The 16,378-nt window shown below is 40.1% G+C and overlaps 2 protein-coding genes across 2 annotated transcripts in view; one reads left to right on the forward strand and one right to left on the reverse strand.

Annotated features, from left to right (window-relative positions):
* The window catches only part of HS2ST1 (heparan sulfate 2-O-sulfotransferase 1), a 187,734-nt gene extending 178,127 nt beyond the window's left edge, over positions 1 to 9,607 (reverse strand). The window contains exon 1 of the mRNA XM_052637779.1: positions 9,484 to 9,607. Within this exon, the coding sequence (XP_052493739.1) occupies positions 9,484 to 9,607 (124 nt within the window). The remainder of the gene's footprint in view (positions 1 to 9,483) is intronic.
* An 890-nt stretch (positions 9,608 to 10,497) lies between these two features.
* The window catches only part of SELENOF (selenoprotein F), a 34,858-nt gene continuing 28,977 nt past the window's right edge, over positions 10,498 to 16,378 (forward strand). The window contains exon 1 of the mRNA XM_052637469.1: positions 10,498 to 10,640. Within this exon, the coding sequence (XP_052493429.1) occupies positions 10,557 to 10,640 (84 nt within the window). The 5' untranslated portion in view covers positions 10,498 to 10,556. The remainder of the gene's footprint in view (positions 10,641 to 16,378) is intronic.

Raw genomic sequence — 16,378 nt, forward strand, 5'->3', positions numbered from 1 at the left:
CCACTTGAGTTTGCACTCCACAATCTCTGGCTTTGGGTAACTAACCATACCATCATAATAATTCGGATCATTAAGATCTTTTTTTATATAGTTCTTTTGTGTATTCTTTCCATCTCTTCTTGATTTCTTCAGCGTCTAGTAGGTCTCTACCATTTTGATCCTTTATCGTGCCCATCTTTGGGCAGAATGCTTCCCTGAGGTTTTCAATTTTCCTGAAGAGATATCTAGTCTTTCCCCTTTGTTGTTTTATTATTAAGCACTGTTCATTGAAGAAGCCCCTCTTGTCTCTTCCAGCTTTTTTCTGGAACTCTGCATTTAATTGGATGTGCCTTTCCCTCTCTCCCTTGCTTTTCGCTTCTCTTCATTCTTCAGCTACTTGTAAAGCCTCCTCAGATAACCACTTTGCCTTCCTGCGTTTCTTTGGGATGGTTTTGTTAGCCACCTGCTACACAATAATATGGACCTCTGTTTATAGTTCCTCAGGCACATTGTTAATCAGATCTAGTCCCTTGAATCTATTCATTACTGCTACTACAAATTCATCTGGAATTTGATAGAAGTCATACCTGGCTGGCCTAGTGTTTTTCCTGGTTTTCTTTAGTTTAAGCTTGAATTTTGCCATGACAAGCTGATGATCTGAGCTACAGTCAGCTCCAGGTTTTGTTTTTGCTGACTAGTATAAAACTTCTCCATCTTAGGCTACAAAGAACATAATCAATTTTATTTCGGTATTGACCATTTGGTGATGTCCATGTGTACAGTCATCTCTTGTGTTGTATGAAAAAGGGTATTTGCTATGACTAGTACATTCTCTTGGCAGAATTCAGTTAAACTTTGCCCTGCTTCATTTTGTTCTCCAAGGACAAACTTGCCTGTTACTCCAGGTGTATCTTGACTTCGTACTTATGCATTCCAGTCCCCAAAGATGAACAGAACATCTTTTTTAGGTGTTAGTTCTAGGAGGTCTTCTAGGTCTTCACAGAACTGATCAACTTCAGCTTCTCTGGCATCAGTGGTATGGGCATAGACTTGGATTACTGTGATATTGAATGGCTTGCCTTGGAAATGAACTAAGATCATTCTGTTATTTCTGAGGTTGAACCAAGTACTGTTTATTTTGGATTCTTGTTGCTTACGAGAGCTACTCCATCTCATTTATGGGATTCTTGCCCACAGTAGTAGATATAATGGTCATCTGAATTAAATTCGACCATTCCTATCCATTTTAGTTTGCTGATTCCTAGGATGCTGATGTTTATTTTTATCATCTGTCTGACCACGTCCAATTTTCCTTGAGTCATGGACCTAACATTCCAGGTTCCTATACAATACTGTTCTTTGCAGCATAGGATTTTACTTTTATCACCAGACACATCCACAACTGAGTGTCGTATCTGCTTTGGCCCAGCCGCTTCATTCATTCTGGGGCTATTGGTAATTCTCCTTCGCTCTTCCCCAGTAGTATACTGGACAAATTCAGACCTGGGGGATTCTTCTTTTGGTGTCATATCTTTCTGGCCTTTTATACAGTTCATGCGGTTCTCATGGCAAGTATACTGGGGTGGTTTGTTATTCCCTCCTCCAGTAGATCACATTTAGTCAGAACACTGTACCATGACCCATCCATCCTGGGTGGCCCTGCTTGGCATGGTTCATAGCCTCACGGAGTTACGTAAGCCTCTTCATCACAAGGAGGGATCCATGAAGGGCGGAAAAAGACACAAACAGATTAATATTATACTAAAAGAATGGAAAAGATACACTATGCTAAAACTAATCAAAACTGAAGTGACCAATAACAGACCAAGTAGGTTTCAGAGCAAAGAATATCACTAAGGATAAAGAGCATCATCTCATAATGAAAAAGGGGTTAATTAATCAAGAAGATATGACAGTCCTAACATTCATGCAACTACTCACAGTAGTTCAAAACACATGAAGCAAAAAGTAACAGAACTCTAAAGAGAAATAAACCCACAGTCACCACCAGAGACTTCAAAATCCCTCTCTATATAACTGATGAAAGGAGTAGGCAGAAAGACAATCAAGGATACAGAAGATATGGAAGACTGGAACAACTCGACCTGATAGTTATAGCATACTCCACCCTGTAATAACGGAATATACATTTCTCATGTTCACAAAGAACATTAATCAAGGCAGTTTATATTCTGAGTCACAAAATACTTGAAAGGATTCAAAGGATTCAACTGTGTGCCCCCATCTTCCACAGTACATAGCCACAAATGTTAAAGTGACTGCCAACTGAAAAACCCATTTTCCATTCCCCCCACCACCTTTGCATGGAGATTATAACTAGTCCTCACCCATGGCTTCCCTGGTGGCTCTGTGGGAAAGAAGCTGCCTGCCAGTGCCGGAGATACAGGTTCCATCCCTGGTGTGCAAAGATCCCTCGGAGAAGGAAATGGCAACCCACTCCAGCATTCTTGCCTGGGAAATCCCATGGACTGAGGAGCCTGGTGGGCCAGTCCATGGGGTCATAATAGAGTCAGACAAGACTCAGCAACTAAAACAACAACAAAACCTCATCAATAGACTGAGGGTAAAAGAGGTCAAAAAAGTTGAGAAAGGGGCACCGCCTCACCTTTCTCTTGCTTCTTCCCCAGGCTGACAGCAGAGAACTCCAAACCAGAGGATGGCATAACTAGTAACAGAAAGTACCCAAGACCTTGAATAACTCATGAAGAGGAAAAGCATCCACCAAAATGATCACCTAAAACATGATGGGGAAAAGAGTCATTTACTATGTTTAGCCAATAAAACTGTGGACTTTGTTTTAAAAACAGCTATCATTACTCTAATTCAAGAAGCTTCTAAAGAGCTTTATGCAGAGGAGTGACATGATTTTTTTACATTTCAAAAGGCTCACCAAGCTGTTATATTAAGAATAGTCTGTAGGGAGGCCAAGTGCAGAATCAAACAGACTAGTTAAGACATGGCAGTAATCCAGGGAAGAGACTACAGTATCCTGAATTAGGTGATAAGAGTGGAAGTGCTGAGTAGTAGTCATATTCTAGAAATATTTTGAAGGTAAAGCTAACAAGATATTTCTGAAAGATTAGATGTAGAGTGTGAGGAAAAAGAAAAGTCAAGTTAACTAGCAAATGGAAGGATAGAGCTGCTATCAACTGAAATAAAGGTCAGATAAAATTATTGGGGGGTATAGGGGGGTACTGAGGCACTGAACAGAAACATCAGAAGATTCGTTTTGACCACACTGAATTTAAGTCTATTAATTGTTCAAGTGGGCAACTCAAGTACATGAATCTACACAAATCTAATGTTTAGGAAACAAGTCTCAACTAGAAATACATAAGTTGTCAGCACATAGGTCACCAACTAAGGAAGAGTAAAGAGGAGTTTCAAGGACTCAGCCCTTTGGTATTCTTATGTCAAAGGGGTTGAAGCGAACGCTAAAAAAGAAGCTAACACAAGAGACAGAGAAATGACCCACTGAGGGGGGAAGAAAGCCGAGAGTATGATATACTGGAAGCCAAGTGAAGAAAATTGGTCAAAAGGAGGAAGTGATCAACTGTGTCAAATTCTGCTGACTGGTCAAGTAAGATGAAGATCAAAACCTGTAGGACTTAGGGAAGTCACTGGTGATTGTGGCAATTAGCAACAGTGAAAATAGACAATTTTTAAGTTTTACTGCTAAGGGAAGCTGAAATATGAAACAGACATTGGCTGAGCAAGAGGAGTCAAGAGAAAAATATCATTTTGTTTTTGGTTGGGAGAAATAATAGCTTGTTTACATGCTAATGAGAAGAATCCAGCAGAAAGGGAGCAAATGATGACTACAGGAGAATGAGGGAAAACTTCTGGAACCACACCTTTAAGTAGATGAGGAAACAGGATCAGGTGCACAAGTGGTCCAATAGGCAGTTAATCTATAATTAATAGGCAGAATGACAAAGTACATAAACACAGTTACTAATAGTTGGCCAGATAATTATAAATAACTGGACTATAGTGAACCATGATTATAAAGTCCATCTATAGAAACATCTCTCAAAAGTAGTCATCTGGAGAGCAGTGTTTGAATATTTATTATTTCAATTCCACTAAGTGCCCAAAAAGCTCTTAGAAGGCTTAGAGAGGTAGAGAGACAGCCTAGTATCACTTTAATTGAAATCAACCATTTCAGTTGACTGACTACTCTATGGCACTAGATATCCTATCTGGGACTAATAAGTGAGACACCAATTAGCAATTCTAGAATAACAGCATTCCAATTAAACTGTTAAGTCCTCTAAACAGTAACTAATGTAAACTTTGCAAACAATTTTATAACTAGAGAAATCTATCATTCTTGGGAACATTTTATAAGTATGTATGGTTTCAGGTGGGCTTTCCTGATGGCTCAGTGGTAAAGAAACTGCCTGCCAATTGGGAGACATAGTTTCAATGCCTGGATCGGGAAGATCCCCTGGAGAAGAAAATGGCAACCCACTCCAGTATTTTTGCTTGGGAAATCCCATGGACAGAGGAGCCCGGTAGGCTATAGCCCATGCGGTTACAAAGCGTCAGACACAACTTAGCGACTAAACAAAAAAAAACAGTGGCACTTGTAAAACCTACCAAATTCCAAAGAGATAAGTCCCAAGCTTGGCCCTGAAAGCTGGTTCTTAGTTAAGGAGAGTTTCAAGAACATAAAAGATTAACATACATTTGACCAATGAAGACAGCTACATAATCCATTCTGAGTTACTGCCTTCATTGAAAACATTAGGTCCTAAAGCATTCGTTTATTTAGTGGTCTTACAAGCATATGAACAAAAAATATTATTTTAAATACTTAGGTCCTATAAAAAATAAAGTTATCAACCACATAATTCTGATATTTATATAACAAAAATTTCACTGACTGTTCCATCAGTCAAAAGTAACAATAGTGTGCTCTTGACATTCAGAAATAACTACTGAGAAAAGGCAACAAATTCTGACAACCAGAGTTCTAACAGCTAAGTAACTAAGCAGTAACCTAAGCAAATTTTCATTTTGACTCCATGTTATTTTCTATACCTCATTAGAAAAATTAAGTTTGTATAGATTTTAATACTTTTCTCAATGTAATACCCACATTAATAAGTTTGTAATATAACACCCACATTAATATTAATATGCTTGCATCCTAAATTTAACTCAAGAGTTGCATGTTGTAATAAGTTAATATTAAAAACAAAAAACACACTCACTCCATTAAATATAAACCATTTACTGCAAATCAGTGATTCTTACCATTAAGGGGATTGTGTACTCCTTTGCAAATCTGATAAAAGATATGTATATAATTTCAGGGAATTCATAGATGCCTTGAAGCCTATATATGAGTCCCTAAGACCAAAAGAATCTGATTAGTGGAAAATCATAATGGAGTCCAAAATTTATCCAAGAAATATGAAAACTTAATATGTGACTAAAACAAGAACTGTAACATAGAAAGGAGGGAAAAAAAGATGAATTATTAATATAATATTTGCCATAAGTGGCCATTCACTGAGAGAAATTACAATAAACATATGATGCTTTAAAGAGCTAAACATAAACATATAAGCTGTAAAACACTAACAAAATATAGAGAATAATAACATAATCTTGGTTGGGGGAAGACTCCTCAAGCAATGTAAGGCACCTACTTGCCTAAACTGAGAGATTTGACTGCATAAAATTTTTAACCTCCATACACCATAAAGTCAAGGGACAAATGACAGACCTGGAGAAAAACAGATGCAAGACAGATAAATGATTACTACATCTAACATCCTTTTTAAACCCTAAAATTGGTAAGATGAAATACTACCCAACAGACATGAAAATGAACAAGTAAATTATGTTCAACTTAATTAGAAGTCAAGGAAACATAAATTGATACAACATACCATTTCACAGCTTTAGAAAAAAATTAAAAGCTAGCAAAAATTAAAAGCTGACAATATCCTGCACTTGTGTGTATGCTGACAGTACAGAGTATTATAACCCTTGGGAAATAAATTTTCAGGGAAGTAACAGATTTTAAAATGTTAAACTACAATATATATACATATCTTTTGTCTCAGTAATCCCTTATTAGAATTTATCCTACTGAAAATAGTACCAACAAATAAAGAATTAAATAAACTAATATAAGCATGTTTCTTGTAACACTGTTTTATAATACCAAGAAATAAAACAGTTTAAAAAAAAGCATTTAAGGGGGATAAACTGAATGTTCATTATTGACATAATGGCTTAAGAATTTATGACTCATGCATACTGTGGAATGTTATACAGCTATTAGAATGAGTAAGTCAAATTTATATTTTTTGACCTGGAAAGATGTTCTGTGACATTAAATGAGAAAAGCAAGATGCAAAGCCAGTATTACGTATACTGTCATTCAATATTCATTGGAAAAAAAAATAACTCTATTATGAGACACTGGTTTTTAGGAATTCCTATTGATATACTTAATGATGTTCAAGGTTTTTTTTAAGCCATAAATGCAAAATGTAATAAATTTGACAACACTTTAAGTCAAAATTCTGTGTGACAGATGACACAACAAAAGTTTCTGAAAAGTGAAAACTGTGTAAGTTTTTCTGATGGCAAAATAAAAATGCTTTTATTGTTTGTGATTTTACACATACAGAAAACGACAATCTTTTTTTTCCCCCCGTAGCAAAAGTAAGCTATTTCAGTCCTTTCATTAGATAATATAATTATGTTCATTACATGGGTGTAAACAAGCAACAGACATTACACTAACCTAATTCCTTTGTGTCAGAAATTGAATTTTCTAAGAATGATATTCATTCTTAGCAATAAATGCAATTAAACATTGGTGCTAGTTTAAAAATTCTATTCAAACCACTACATCTTAGTGTAATGTCAATATAAAGTCCCATGCAGCCTGGTATAATTAAAGGGGAACTTGATTTGAAATCAGACATACCTGGGTTCCAATACTGACTTTGCCACTTATTAGGTATGTAGTCAACTTATATAACTTTTGAACTTGTTCCCGCATCTGTAAAAATGGCTTTCTATGGTGTTCTTGGAAGATCAAATAAGAACAGCAAATATGAAAGGGTCTAGTACAGAGTCTGATTGTCAAAATATGTCTCCTTCTGTGTTCCTTTCCTAAGGAAGATTACTGACATCTGCTTTAATACAGGCCATTTCATAAGACTTTTTTTAAGTCAAAAGACTGCTGATGTGAAGCTATACATTTTATTTGTTATAATTTTACATCTGGAAAAGAAGATGGCAACCACTCCAGTACTCTTGCTTGGAGCATTCCATGGACAGAAGAGTGTGGCAGGTTTACAGTCCATGGGGTCTCAAAGAGTCAAATATGACTTAGCAACTATCACTCACTCAATTCCACATCTCTGTTATTAGCTCCTTCTAGCTTTTTGTACATTGGAGAAGGAAATGGCAACCCACTCCAGTATTCTTGCCTGGAGAATCCCAGGGACAGAAGAGCCTTACTGGGCTGCCGTCTATGGGGTCACACAGAGTTGGACACGACTGAAGCGACTTAGCAGCAGCAGCAGCTTTTTCTACGAGGCTCCTTTTCAAGAATTATTTCATTTATTCCATATTTACTATTTCTAACAAAATGTAAGAGTTTCTTTCTTGTAAAAAGTCTTAAACATGTTATCTACCGAGCCACTACCTCTGGCTTCCTACATTTTAAAAATCATTCAGGTTGTGCCTATAGAAAACAATTTAAATTATTATGGGAAAAAATGTTAGACAAGGAAGGAAAATTAAAATTTGAAGTTATCCCAACCCAGCATAATATGTATAAGAAATTCAAAGAGCAATACAACAAAGAATAAATATAAATTTTAATTTAATATAACTTTCAACTTTCTTGAGGAGGAGTCTTTTCTTTCTGTAAAGCTGGATCATTAACCAGACTAGAATATGACCATGAATGCTGCTAATCAGGTACAAACAAAAAGAGTATATTGGCCAACCTTGAAAATTTTAAGTGAATATTTTTCCATCGTATACTATACATATTAATAAAATCATAGAAAATAAATTTGGTATCTGTTCAAAACTATACAGGGCAAGTTTTACCTTAGAGTTGAAGAGTGGAATTATCCCTATCTTCAAATTTATTTGCACTTGTTAATTTATTTGATGTTCTTTGATAAACTGCACTTTAAAATTGTCTCCAGTGCTTTTTTCAAAGTATCAAAATTGCAAATGGCTAGCTACTATTTGTAATATTACACTTATTTTGATAGATTTTTCCAAAACATTAATCATCACAGCAGCATACGTTACTTCTGAGTCTAAATTATAAAGCTCCTATTTTATCCTTTGCATTTCGAAACTTATTTTAAAGGATGCGGCAGTTAAAGTGTATAAAGTACACTTACTAAACATTATTTTCCACATCCAAATTACAATCTCTTGGGCTGATTTTTAAGTGCCATGTACATTTTAAAATCAAAATGTACTGCTGACATTCTTTTAACACTCCCTCCCCATTCACTCTTCCCAAATGCCACAGTTCCTTACTGATCTGGAAAGTACTTATCTGTGCATTCGTCTGGTCTTTCACAACAGCACACTCCCAACATTTTGTACTTCAGATCACTCCCCCAATTAAAGTAACAACTGTTAACTCTTTAAGGTACTTAGCCATACGGTAAACTTGCTGCACTCTTCCTTTCGTAACTTTAAATCTCATTATAGCAATTCCCCCTCAACGTTTCCTCCCCTTCTAAATTCACTACACCAACATTGCCGGGAAGCAACATGCACATACAACTCCTTCCTTAAGCTCAAAATACCAGTTTAGCGCCGCTAAAAAAGAATTTAAATGCCTGGTTACCTCGTTTCAGAACCTCTTGGGAGCTTTTTATTTGCTTTCCTGTCCTACCTGGACAGTCTATTTCTCTCGTCAGTTGCGCGGTCCCTTGCTGCCCCCAGCACGAGTGCAACTCACTACAATGTATTTCTTTTACACACCATCATTCCAGTATCTCCCCTCCATTTCAGCCCATCTGTCCCTTCGCGAACCTCCCCATTCCCAAAAGATTCAGTATCCAGGTGCCCACATCTCAAATTAGAAAACCCCTTGCCTGACACTGCTGGAGCTTTCAGTATGACTTCCAAGAGAACAGGCAAGCCTGACCGTTACGGTCTCCTCCAACTGTCAGTACTGACTCCCCAACGAATTCGATATTCTCTTGCTTTCTCCCCGTGAAATGCCTAGTTCAGGGTATCCCTTTGGCTCGGGAAAGTCCAACCTTGCAACCTCTGCCCCTTGACCTCGTGAGCCCAGCATACCACCCAAGCTTAATTCACACCAAATGAATTCGGCTTGTGTTCTCTTTCAGCCTCCAGCCTCCAAGCCAGATATCAGGTTAGATAAACGCCCACTTGCTCGGCTTGCAGTGCCTCCCCAGCCTGGCCCCTTCCACACACCACTCAGCCCGGAGTGACCTGGCTCCTCACCTAGCTTCGACCGGGACTCCTCCAGTTTCTGGATCTGGTTCTCCAAGAAGAGCATCGCCACCGCGAAGGCCACCACCGCCAGCAGCTGCAACTTGGGCGGCATCATAATCCTGAGGAGCCCCATGAAACCCGCTGCTCGGGATCAAGACATACCGCGGGGGGCGGGGATCGGGGTCCCGGGGGCGAGGGAGACGCCGGGAGGAGCCCACGGAGCCGGGAGAAAGGCAAGAAGAGCGCGACAGCGAGAGAACCACCGCAGCGACCCCCCTTCTCGCGTCCCCAGTCCCCCGCCCCCAGGCGCCAGCAGCAACACCGCCGGTGCCCGCTTCTCCTCGACCGACTCCACGGCCGACTCCCTCCAAAAGCCCGTGCAGCAAACACAGAGCGAAGCAGCTGCCGGGCTCTCGCCTCCTTCTACTGCCTCAGTCCCCGACCCCCGCGCCCGCCTGCCTAACCGCCTCCTTCTCTTCCTTCCTTCCCTCCCTCCTTCGCTCGCGGCCGCGCGCTTCTCCGCCAGCGCTGCGGCTGCGGCTGCGCCGCCCTCGGCCCCGCCCCTTACCCATCCCTCTCCGCCTCCACGCGCACGCCTCCACGTACGCTGCTCGGCAACCAGAGGCTCCGCCCTCTACTCCCTTTCGGTTGAGCTTATTGGCCCGAAGAACTCCAGCGCTTCGCTCTTGGTGCGTGTCACGGTTGGTTTCTTTTGCCGTAGGTGTCAACCAAATCGGCATTCGATTGGGTTAACTTGGAGAAGGAGGCAGGCCGAAACTGGCGAAGGCGGGGCTTCTTGACTGCTTAAGGAAATGTGAATGAAAAGGAGCCCGGGAAGCACAGATTTGAGGAGTTTAGGGAGATGCCTGATGTGAGTTATCGAAAGGACCCAGTGACTTCATATTTACATCAAGTGTAAAGTTTTTGCTCACCTTTAAGCTTACATATGCCCGTAGTTAATGCCCGTCTCCTCAGAATAAGAGACTTGATGGCAGCGGCCTTTAGCTGCCTGTTTTGGATCAGGCACTGGAGTAGACGCCCCTAGCAGAGGGGTCTTCTGGGCAGCCGGAGACCTACGGAAGATGGCAGAGATGGCGGGCCGGCCGGATGGATGGCTTGGCCCGGCGTTTGGGCTGCGACTGCTGCTGGCGACCGTGCTTCAAACGGTGAGTGGAGGTCACCTCTGCTGCAGCCCCAGGGCGAGCGACAGGGATTGCGCTAAGGAAGACGGAATATTCAGTCGCTTTTGGGAAACACAGCTGAAACGGGTGGGCTCCCCCAGCGGTTGCTGCTGCTGGCGTGCGACGTGGCTTTATTCCGCGTTTGAAGATTATCTTTCCCCGCCCTGGGTTTCTAGCAGTTCCTTTTTCTGACCTGAGACTTTCTTGAATACAGTCTGTAAGACACACCGTAAAAGCGAGGGGTGAGGGGCGGGAAAGGCACTAAGTTTTGCAAAGAAATGAAGATTGTTTTTAAATTGGCAGAAATGCAAGGAACCGTCGTCCTTATGACAAAGCTTCCTTTCAAGTCTTAGAGGAAAGCCCTCAAGTCTTTGGTCCAGGGTACACTTCCTTTTTACTTCTTTCTGTCATTTGTTTGTGGTCCCTGTAAGTCACTCTTAGTCTTTTACCTCTGTTCTCTGGCACTCACAGGCCGCTGGGTACACCTCAGTATCATTTGTGGTTTTTAAACAACTCTGTTGCAATAAAAGGAACTACGCCATACTAAAACATAATTTATTCTTGAAATTGATTTTCTAAAATGATAGCTTTCATCTCGCTTAAAATCGATCGTTGTCTAACCAAGTTTTTTTTTTTTTTTTCGTTTTTATCCATTAACAGAAGAGATAGCTTCTTTATATTTGAATGGGAAGAGGCTAGTTTCGACTTATATTCCTGTTCACTCACTAACGACTTATTATAAGTTTTTAGTTCGTTCAACTGTGAATAATAAAACTTTTTAATAGGCATCATACTTGGAGTTTTTACAGGTGTCTTTTATCAGCCTAATTTTTCAAGTGTTCTCTGTATTGAGTCTGCTGAGTATTCTCCTAGAAATCTGGTTTGATTAATTTATTCAAGGTTTGGAGGATTGAGGGTCTATATGGAAGGCCTCCACAAACACGTGGGCTTTTCTTTCATTAAGGCGTTTAAAGATCTTGCCTGTTTACTTTTACAGCCTTACATAAAAGGTGGATTCTTCTCCTTAACTTTATAATACTTCATTCAGTCATTTGGTGCCTTAGAAATTATTGGAAGACCCCTATCTAAACTTTGTACTCAAGAATTTTTTGTCAGTCTTCGATAATTTGTATTCACCACCACGAAAAGATAAAGAGTAACATTTCAAGTTGACTTCTTCCAATCTCATTATCTCTTTAACTGTTTGATTATCTGTGGCTGTGTAAGCACCCCCTATAGTGGCTTAAAATAATGATTTCTCATGATTCTATGTGTCTGTTGAGCAGTTTCTGTTGTTGATTTCCTTTAGTCTCATTTATACCTTCGCTGGTGCCTTTCGCGTCTGTGTACAATGTGGGAAACCTGGGTTCAGTCCCTGGGTCGTGGGTTGGGAAGATTACCTGGAGAAGAAAGTAGCAACCCACTCCAGTACTCTTGCCTAGAAAATCCCATGGACGGAGGAGCCTGGTGCAGGCTACTGTCCATGGAGTCACAAAGAGTCAGACACAACTGAGGGACTTCACTTTCTTTTCTAAGGTAAGGATAATACCTCCTCTTTCATAGGAGGATAAGATTAAATGAAATAATGATGTGAAGTGTTTAGCAACACTTTACAAAGTATCTGGTGCCTTGTAAGAGCTTGTCATTATGGCTTGTCATAATGTTTCTGATACTTATTTTCTTGGGGCTAATCTGTAAACCCATGTATTTACTTTTATCTCAGATTTGAGTCTTTTCAGAATTACTATGTGAGAACCCTGTGAGTTTTCTGAGTAAAGAGACAACTAATCATGTGAATGTGTAAGTGTAGTAAAATGTATAGCAATACCAGACTTTTGCCCAAAGGGGTAATGTTGCATTATAGTTATTACAGTTTCTCCACCAACAACCCTCATGTTTTTAAAGAACTCAATAACACCAGAAAAATAAATGAATAACGCATAGTCTCTCAGCCTGTCAATCCTACTTAAAATTGGAGAAAGTTGTAAACTGTTAAGTAGTTACCCAGTCAGGGTTATCCCACCCAGTCCTTAAAATCCATGTCTTTCTTACAAGAGTGGCTAATTATAAAATTTAGTGGAATTCCCTGGTTATCCAGGCCTCCGTGCTTTCACTGCCAAGGGCGCGGTTCAGTCCTTGGTTGGAGAACTAAGATTCCATAAGCACTGTGGCAGAGCCAAAAATAGTAATAATAACAGTAAAACAAAAAATAAAATGTAATATTTGACCTTACTGTGTACATTTAAATGCTATTCAGTTAGTTTTATGTAATAAAAAGATGGGTGGGTGTAATTTGTAGTTGAACTCTCCTCTATTATTTAGCATTTTGTCATAAAGTGCTTTAAAATATGTTCTGATGTTCTTATTTGAGTCAAAGCCTCAAGTCTGCAAAAAATGAATTATGGTAGGAAAAAAGATTCATTCATGAAATTGACGATACCTTCTATCTCCCCTACACTTATCTCTAACCCATGTCTATTATAATGATTTAAATATAGAGTGTTTTTGTTTTCACAGTGGAAGGAATCATTCTAACATTTATTAAGTACTCACTGTGTACTGGACAGGATACTACATGCTTTCTGTACTTTTTCTCCTTTAATCCTCCAAACTCTGTGCAGTGAAGTGAAGTCGCTGAGTCGTATCCGACTCTTTGCAACCCTGTGGATTGTAGCCCACCGGGCTCCTCCATCCATGGGGTTCTCCAGGCAAGAATACTGGAGTGGGTTGCCATTTCCTTCTCCAGGGGATCTTCCCGACCCAGGAATCGAACCCACATCTCCCGCATTGCAGGCAGACGCTTTAACCTCTGAGCCGCCAGGGAAGCCAAACTCTGTGAAGTGAAGTAAGTGGTAATTATTCCTGTTCAGGAGTAAGGTTGCTCTGAGTTGGTATTTGAATCAGGATGTCATCAGACTCAAATACGTTTCACATGTTCACTCTACCTGTCAGTAGGTGCTCAGTCAATGCCAGAATAAAACCAAGGATTACGATCCCATGAGTTTTCATTAGAGATGCTTGTTTTGTAAAACATGCTTTGGTAACAGTTTCTTACATTTGTTTAGCAGTTCACTGTTTCATAGTGATTTCGCTTTTATTGCCTGTTTTAGTTACCATGGCTACAAAACAGCTCACCTGTTTATTTTAACCCAGATTCTTTGGGTTAACAATTCAGACAGGCACGACAGCGTGACCGTGTGTTCCACGGTGTCTCAGACCTCAGCCTGAGACTAAAGAGTAAAGTGTGAAGGCTTTTTACTCACACATCTAGTAGTTGATGCTCTTTGTCAGCTGGAGGCCTCAGCTGTTCTCTGCATGGGCCTCTCCACATTCTCTCTGTAGTTTAGGCTATCTTACAAGCATGGTGGCTAAAAGGTGAGTATTTTAGAGAAACAGAGACACGGCACCTGCAAGCCCTAATCAAGCAGAGATGGCTTCCTTTTTTATGGCCTACCTTCAGAAATCACATAATTTATCACTTCTTGACACTGTGTTTGTCAGAATAGTCACAAGCCCCTGCCAGTCACATTTGGGATGATGTATATATTTTGGTGTGGCCATCTTTGGAGAAATAGAAATTAACCTGTGAAATAGATCAAGCAGATCACTTTACAAGTAAATAAACTGTATTCAAAGTATTAGTATAGGAGCAAGGGTCTTAGGTCCCTCTGGCTAGACTGGTACACTTGATCTATTTTGATACATTATGATATATACTGTCCCCTGTTACTTACATAAGGTAAAGGATGTTTGTATAAGGTATCAAATTAGGATGTTGACTTAATTTAAGGCCAGTGGGATGATTAGCATTTTGGAGGAGTATGCCAGCAATAGTTAAAGTTTTTTTTACAATGAGATATGCCATTTGGTTTTATCAACTTGTTTAGTTAGCTGGTGGGCCAAATCCAGCAATCCTTGTTTTTGTAAGTGAGGTTTTATTGGAACACAGACACACATTCATTTATTACTGTCTGTGACTGATTTTGTGCTACAGTAGCTGAGTTGAGTAGTTCTAACAGAAACTATATAGCCACCCAAGTGGAAGTGAAGTCGCTCAGTCATGTCCCACTCTTTGTGACCGCGTGGACTGTAGCCCACCAGTCTCCTCCGTCCGTGGAATTCTCCAGGCAAGAATACTGGAGTGGGTTGCCATTTCCTTCTCCAATAGCCACCCAAGCCTAACACAATTACTATGGGACCCTTTACATAAAATTTGCAGACTCTTTGTCTAGGAGATCAACGCGTTACAGTCAATCTGAAATTCCCCCTACTTGAGTCTGTGGTTTTGACCAAATCATCTGCTTAAAACACCTGAGCACTAGCATGTGCCTGCATGCTAAGTCTCTTTAGTCATGTCTGACTCTTTGCAACGTTATGGACCGTAGCTTACCAGACTCCTCTGTCCATGGTGTTCTCCAGGCAAGAATACCGGAGTGTGTTGCCATGCCGTCCTCCAGGGGATCTTTGACCCTGGGATCAAACTCCCATCTCTTAAGTCTCCTACATTGGCAGGCAAATTCTTTACCGCTAGTGCCACCTGGAAAGCCAAGTGCTGGAAATGCAAAGAAATAACTTAATGCTTGCCCTTAAAAGAGTTCACAGAGTTCATAATCAAACAGTCATAGGTTTACAGTGTCATGAGTGTGCTGTTTTACAGCTATACATAAATTTCTTAGAAAAGATAGTGGCTAAAGATTGAAATCTGCTTTTTCTCAGAGAAGGCTTCCTAAGAAAACTGATACTGATCAAGTTCTTGGATTAAGTAGAATTTAACAAGGTGGAAAGGTATAAGAGAGCCTAGCAAAAAAAAAGATGAGCAAATAAATATATGTCTGAGTAAGGGTTTTGTATTTTTAGGTACTATAGGAATCCATTATAGCTGAAAAGTAGAATGGGATTGGAGGTGTAATGAGAAGTAGGACTAGCTGACCATTTAAGCCACTGAGGCAGGAAAAGATTCGAGAGTTCTTTGAGAGACTTGAGGCTTGAGAGCTCTTTGAATTGTCAAAACTTAATTGATTGGTTCTCAGTTCAGTTCAGTCACTCAGTCACGTCCAACTCTTTGCGACCCCATGAACCGCAGCACGCCAGGCCTCCCTGTCCATCAACTCCCGGAGTTCACCCAAACCCATGTCCATCAAGTCAAGTCAGTGATGCTATCCAGCCATCTCATCCTCTGTTGTCCCCTCCTCCGGCCCTCAGTCTTCCCTAGCATCAGGGTCTTTTCCAATGAGTCAACTCTTCGCATCAGGTGACCAAAATATTGGAGTTTCAGCTTCAACATCAGTCCTTCCAGAACACCCAGGGCTGATTTCCCTTAGGATGGACTGGTTGGATCTCCTTGCAGTCCAAGGGACTCTCAAGAGTCTTCTCCAACACCACAGTTCAAAAGCATCAATTCTTCGGTGCTCAGCTTTCTTCACAGTCCAACTCTCACAACCATACATGACCACAGGAAAAACCATAGCCTTGACTAGATGGACCTTTATTGACAAAGTAATGTCTCTGCTTTTTTTGGTTCTAAGAATGGTGAAGAATGTGCAGTCTAGGTTGACTGACCTGGACAAGTGGGTAGTCAGGGAAAATGGGACCATTTTGCTAAGATATTCTGAATATGAATACATTGGAAGGAATAGATTTTTAAAAGATGTTTCACTGTTGGAGAATTTGAATTTGCAGTGTCTATATGTCTAAATGAGAAGATGTTGGAAGCTTGACACTTA

The sequence above is a fragment of the Budorcas taxicolor genome, chromosome 3, assembly GCF_023091745.1.
Source record: "Budorcas taxicolor isolate Tak-1 chromosome 3, Takin1.1, whole genome shotgun sequence".
NCBI lineage: Eukaryota > Metazoa > Chordata > Mammalia > Artiodactyla > Bovidae > Budorcas > Budorcas taxicolor.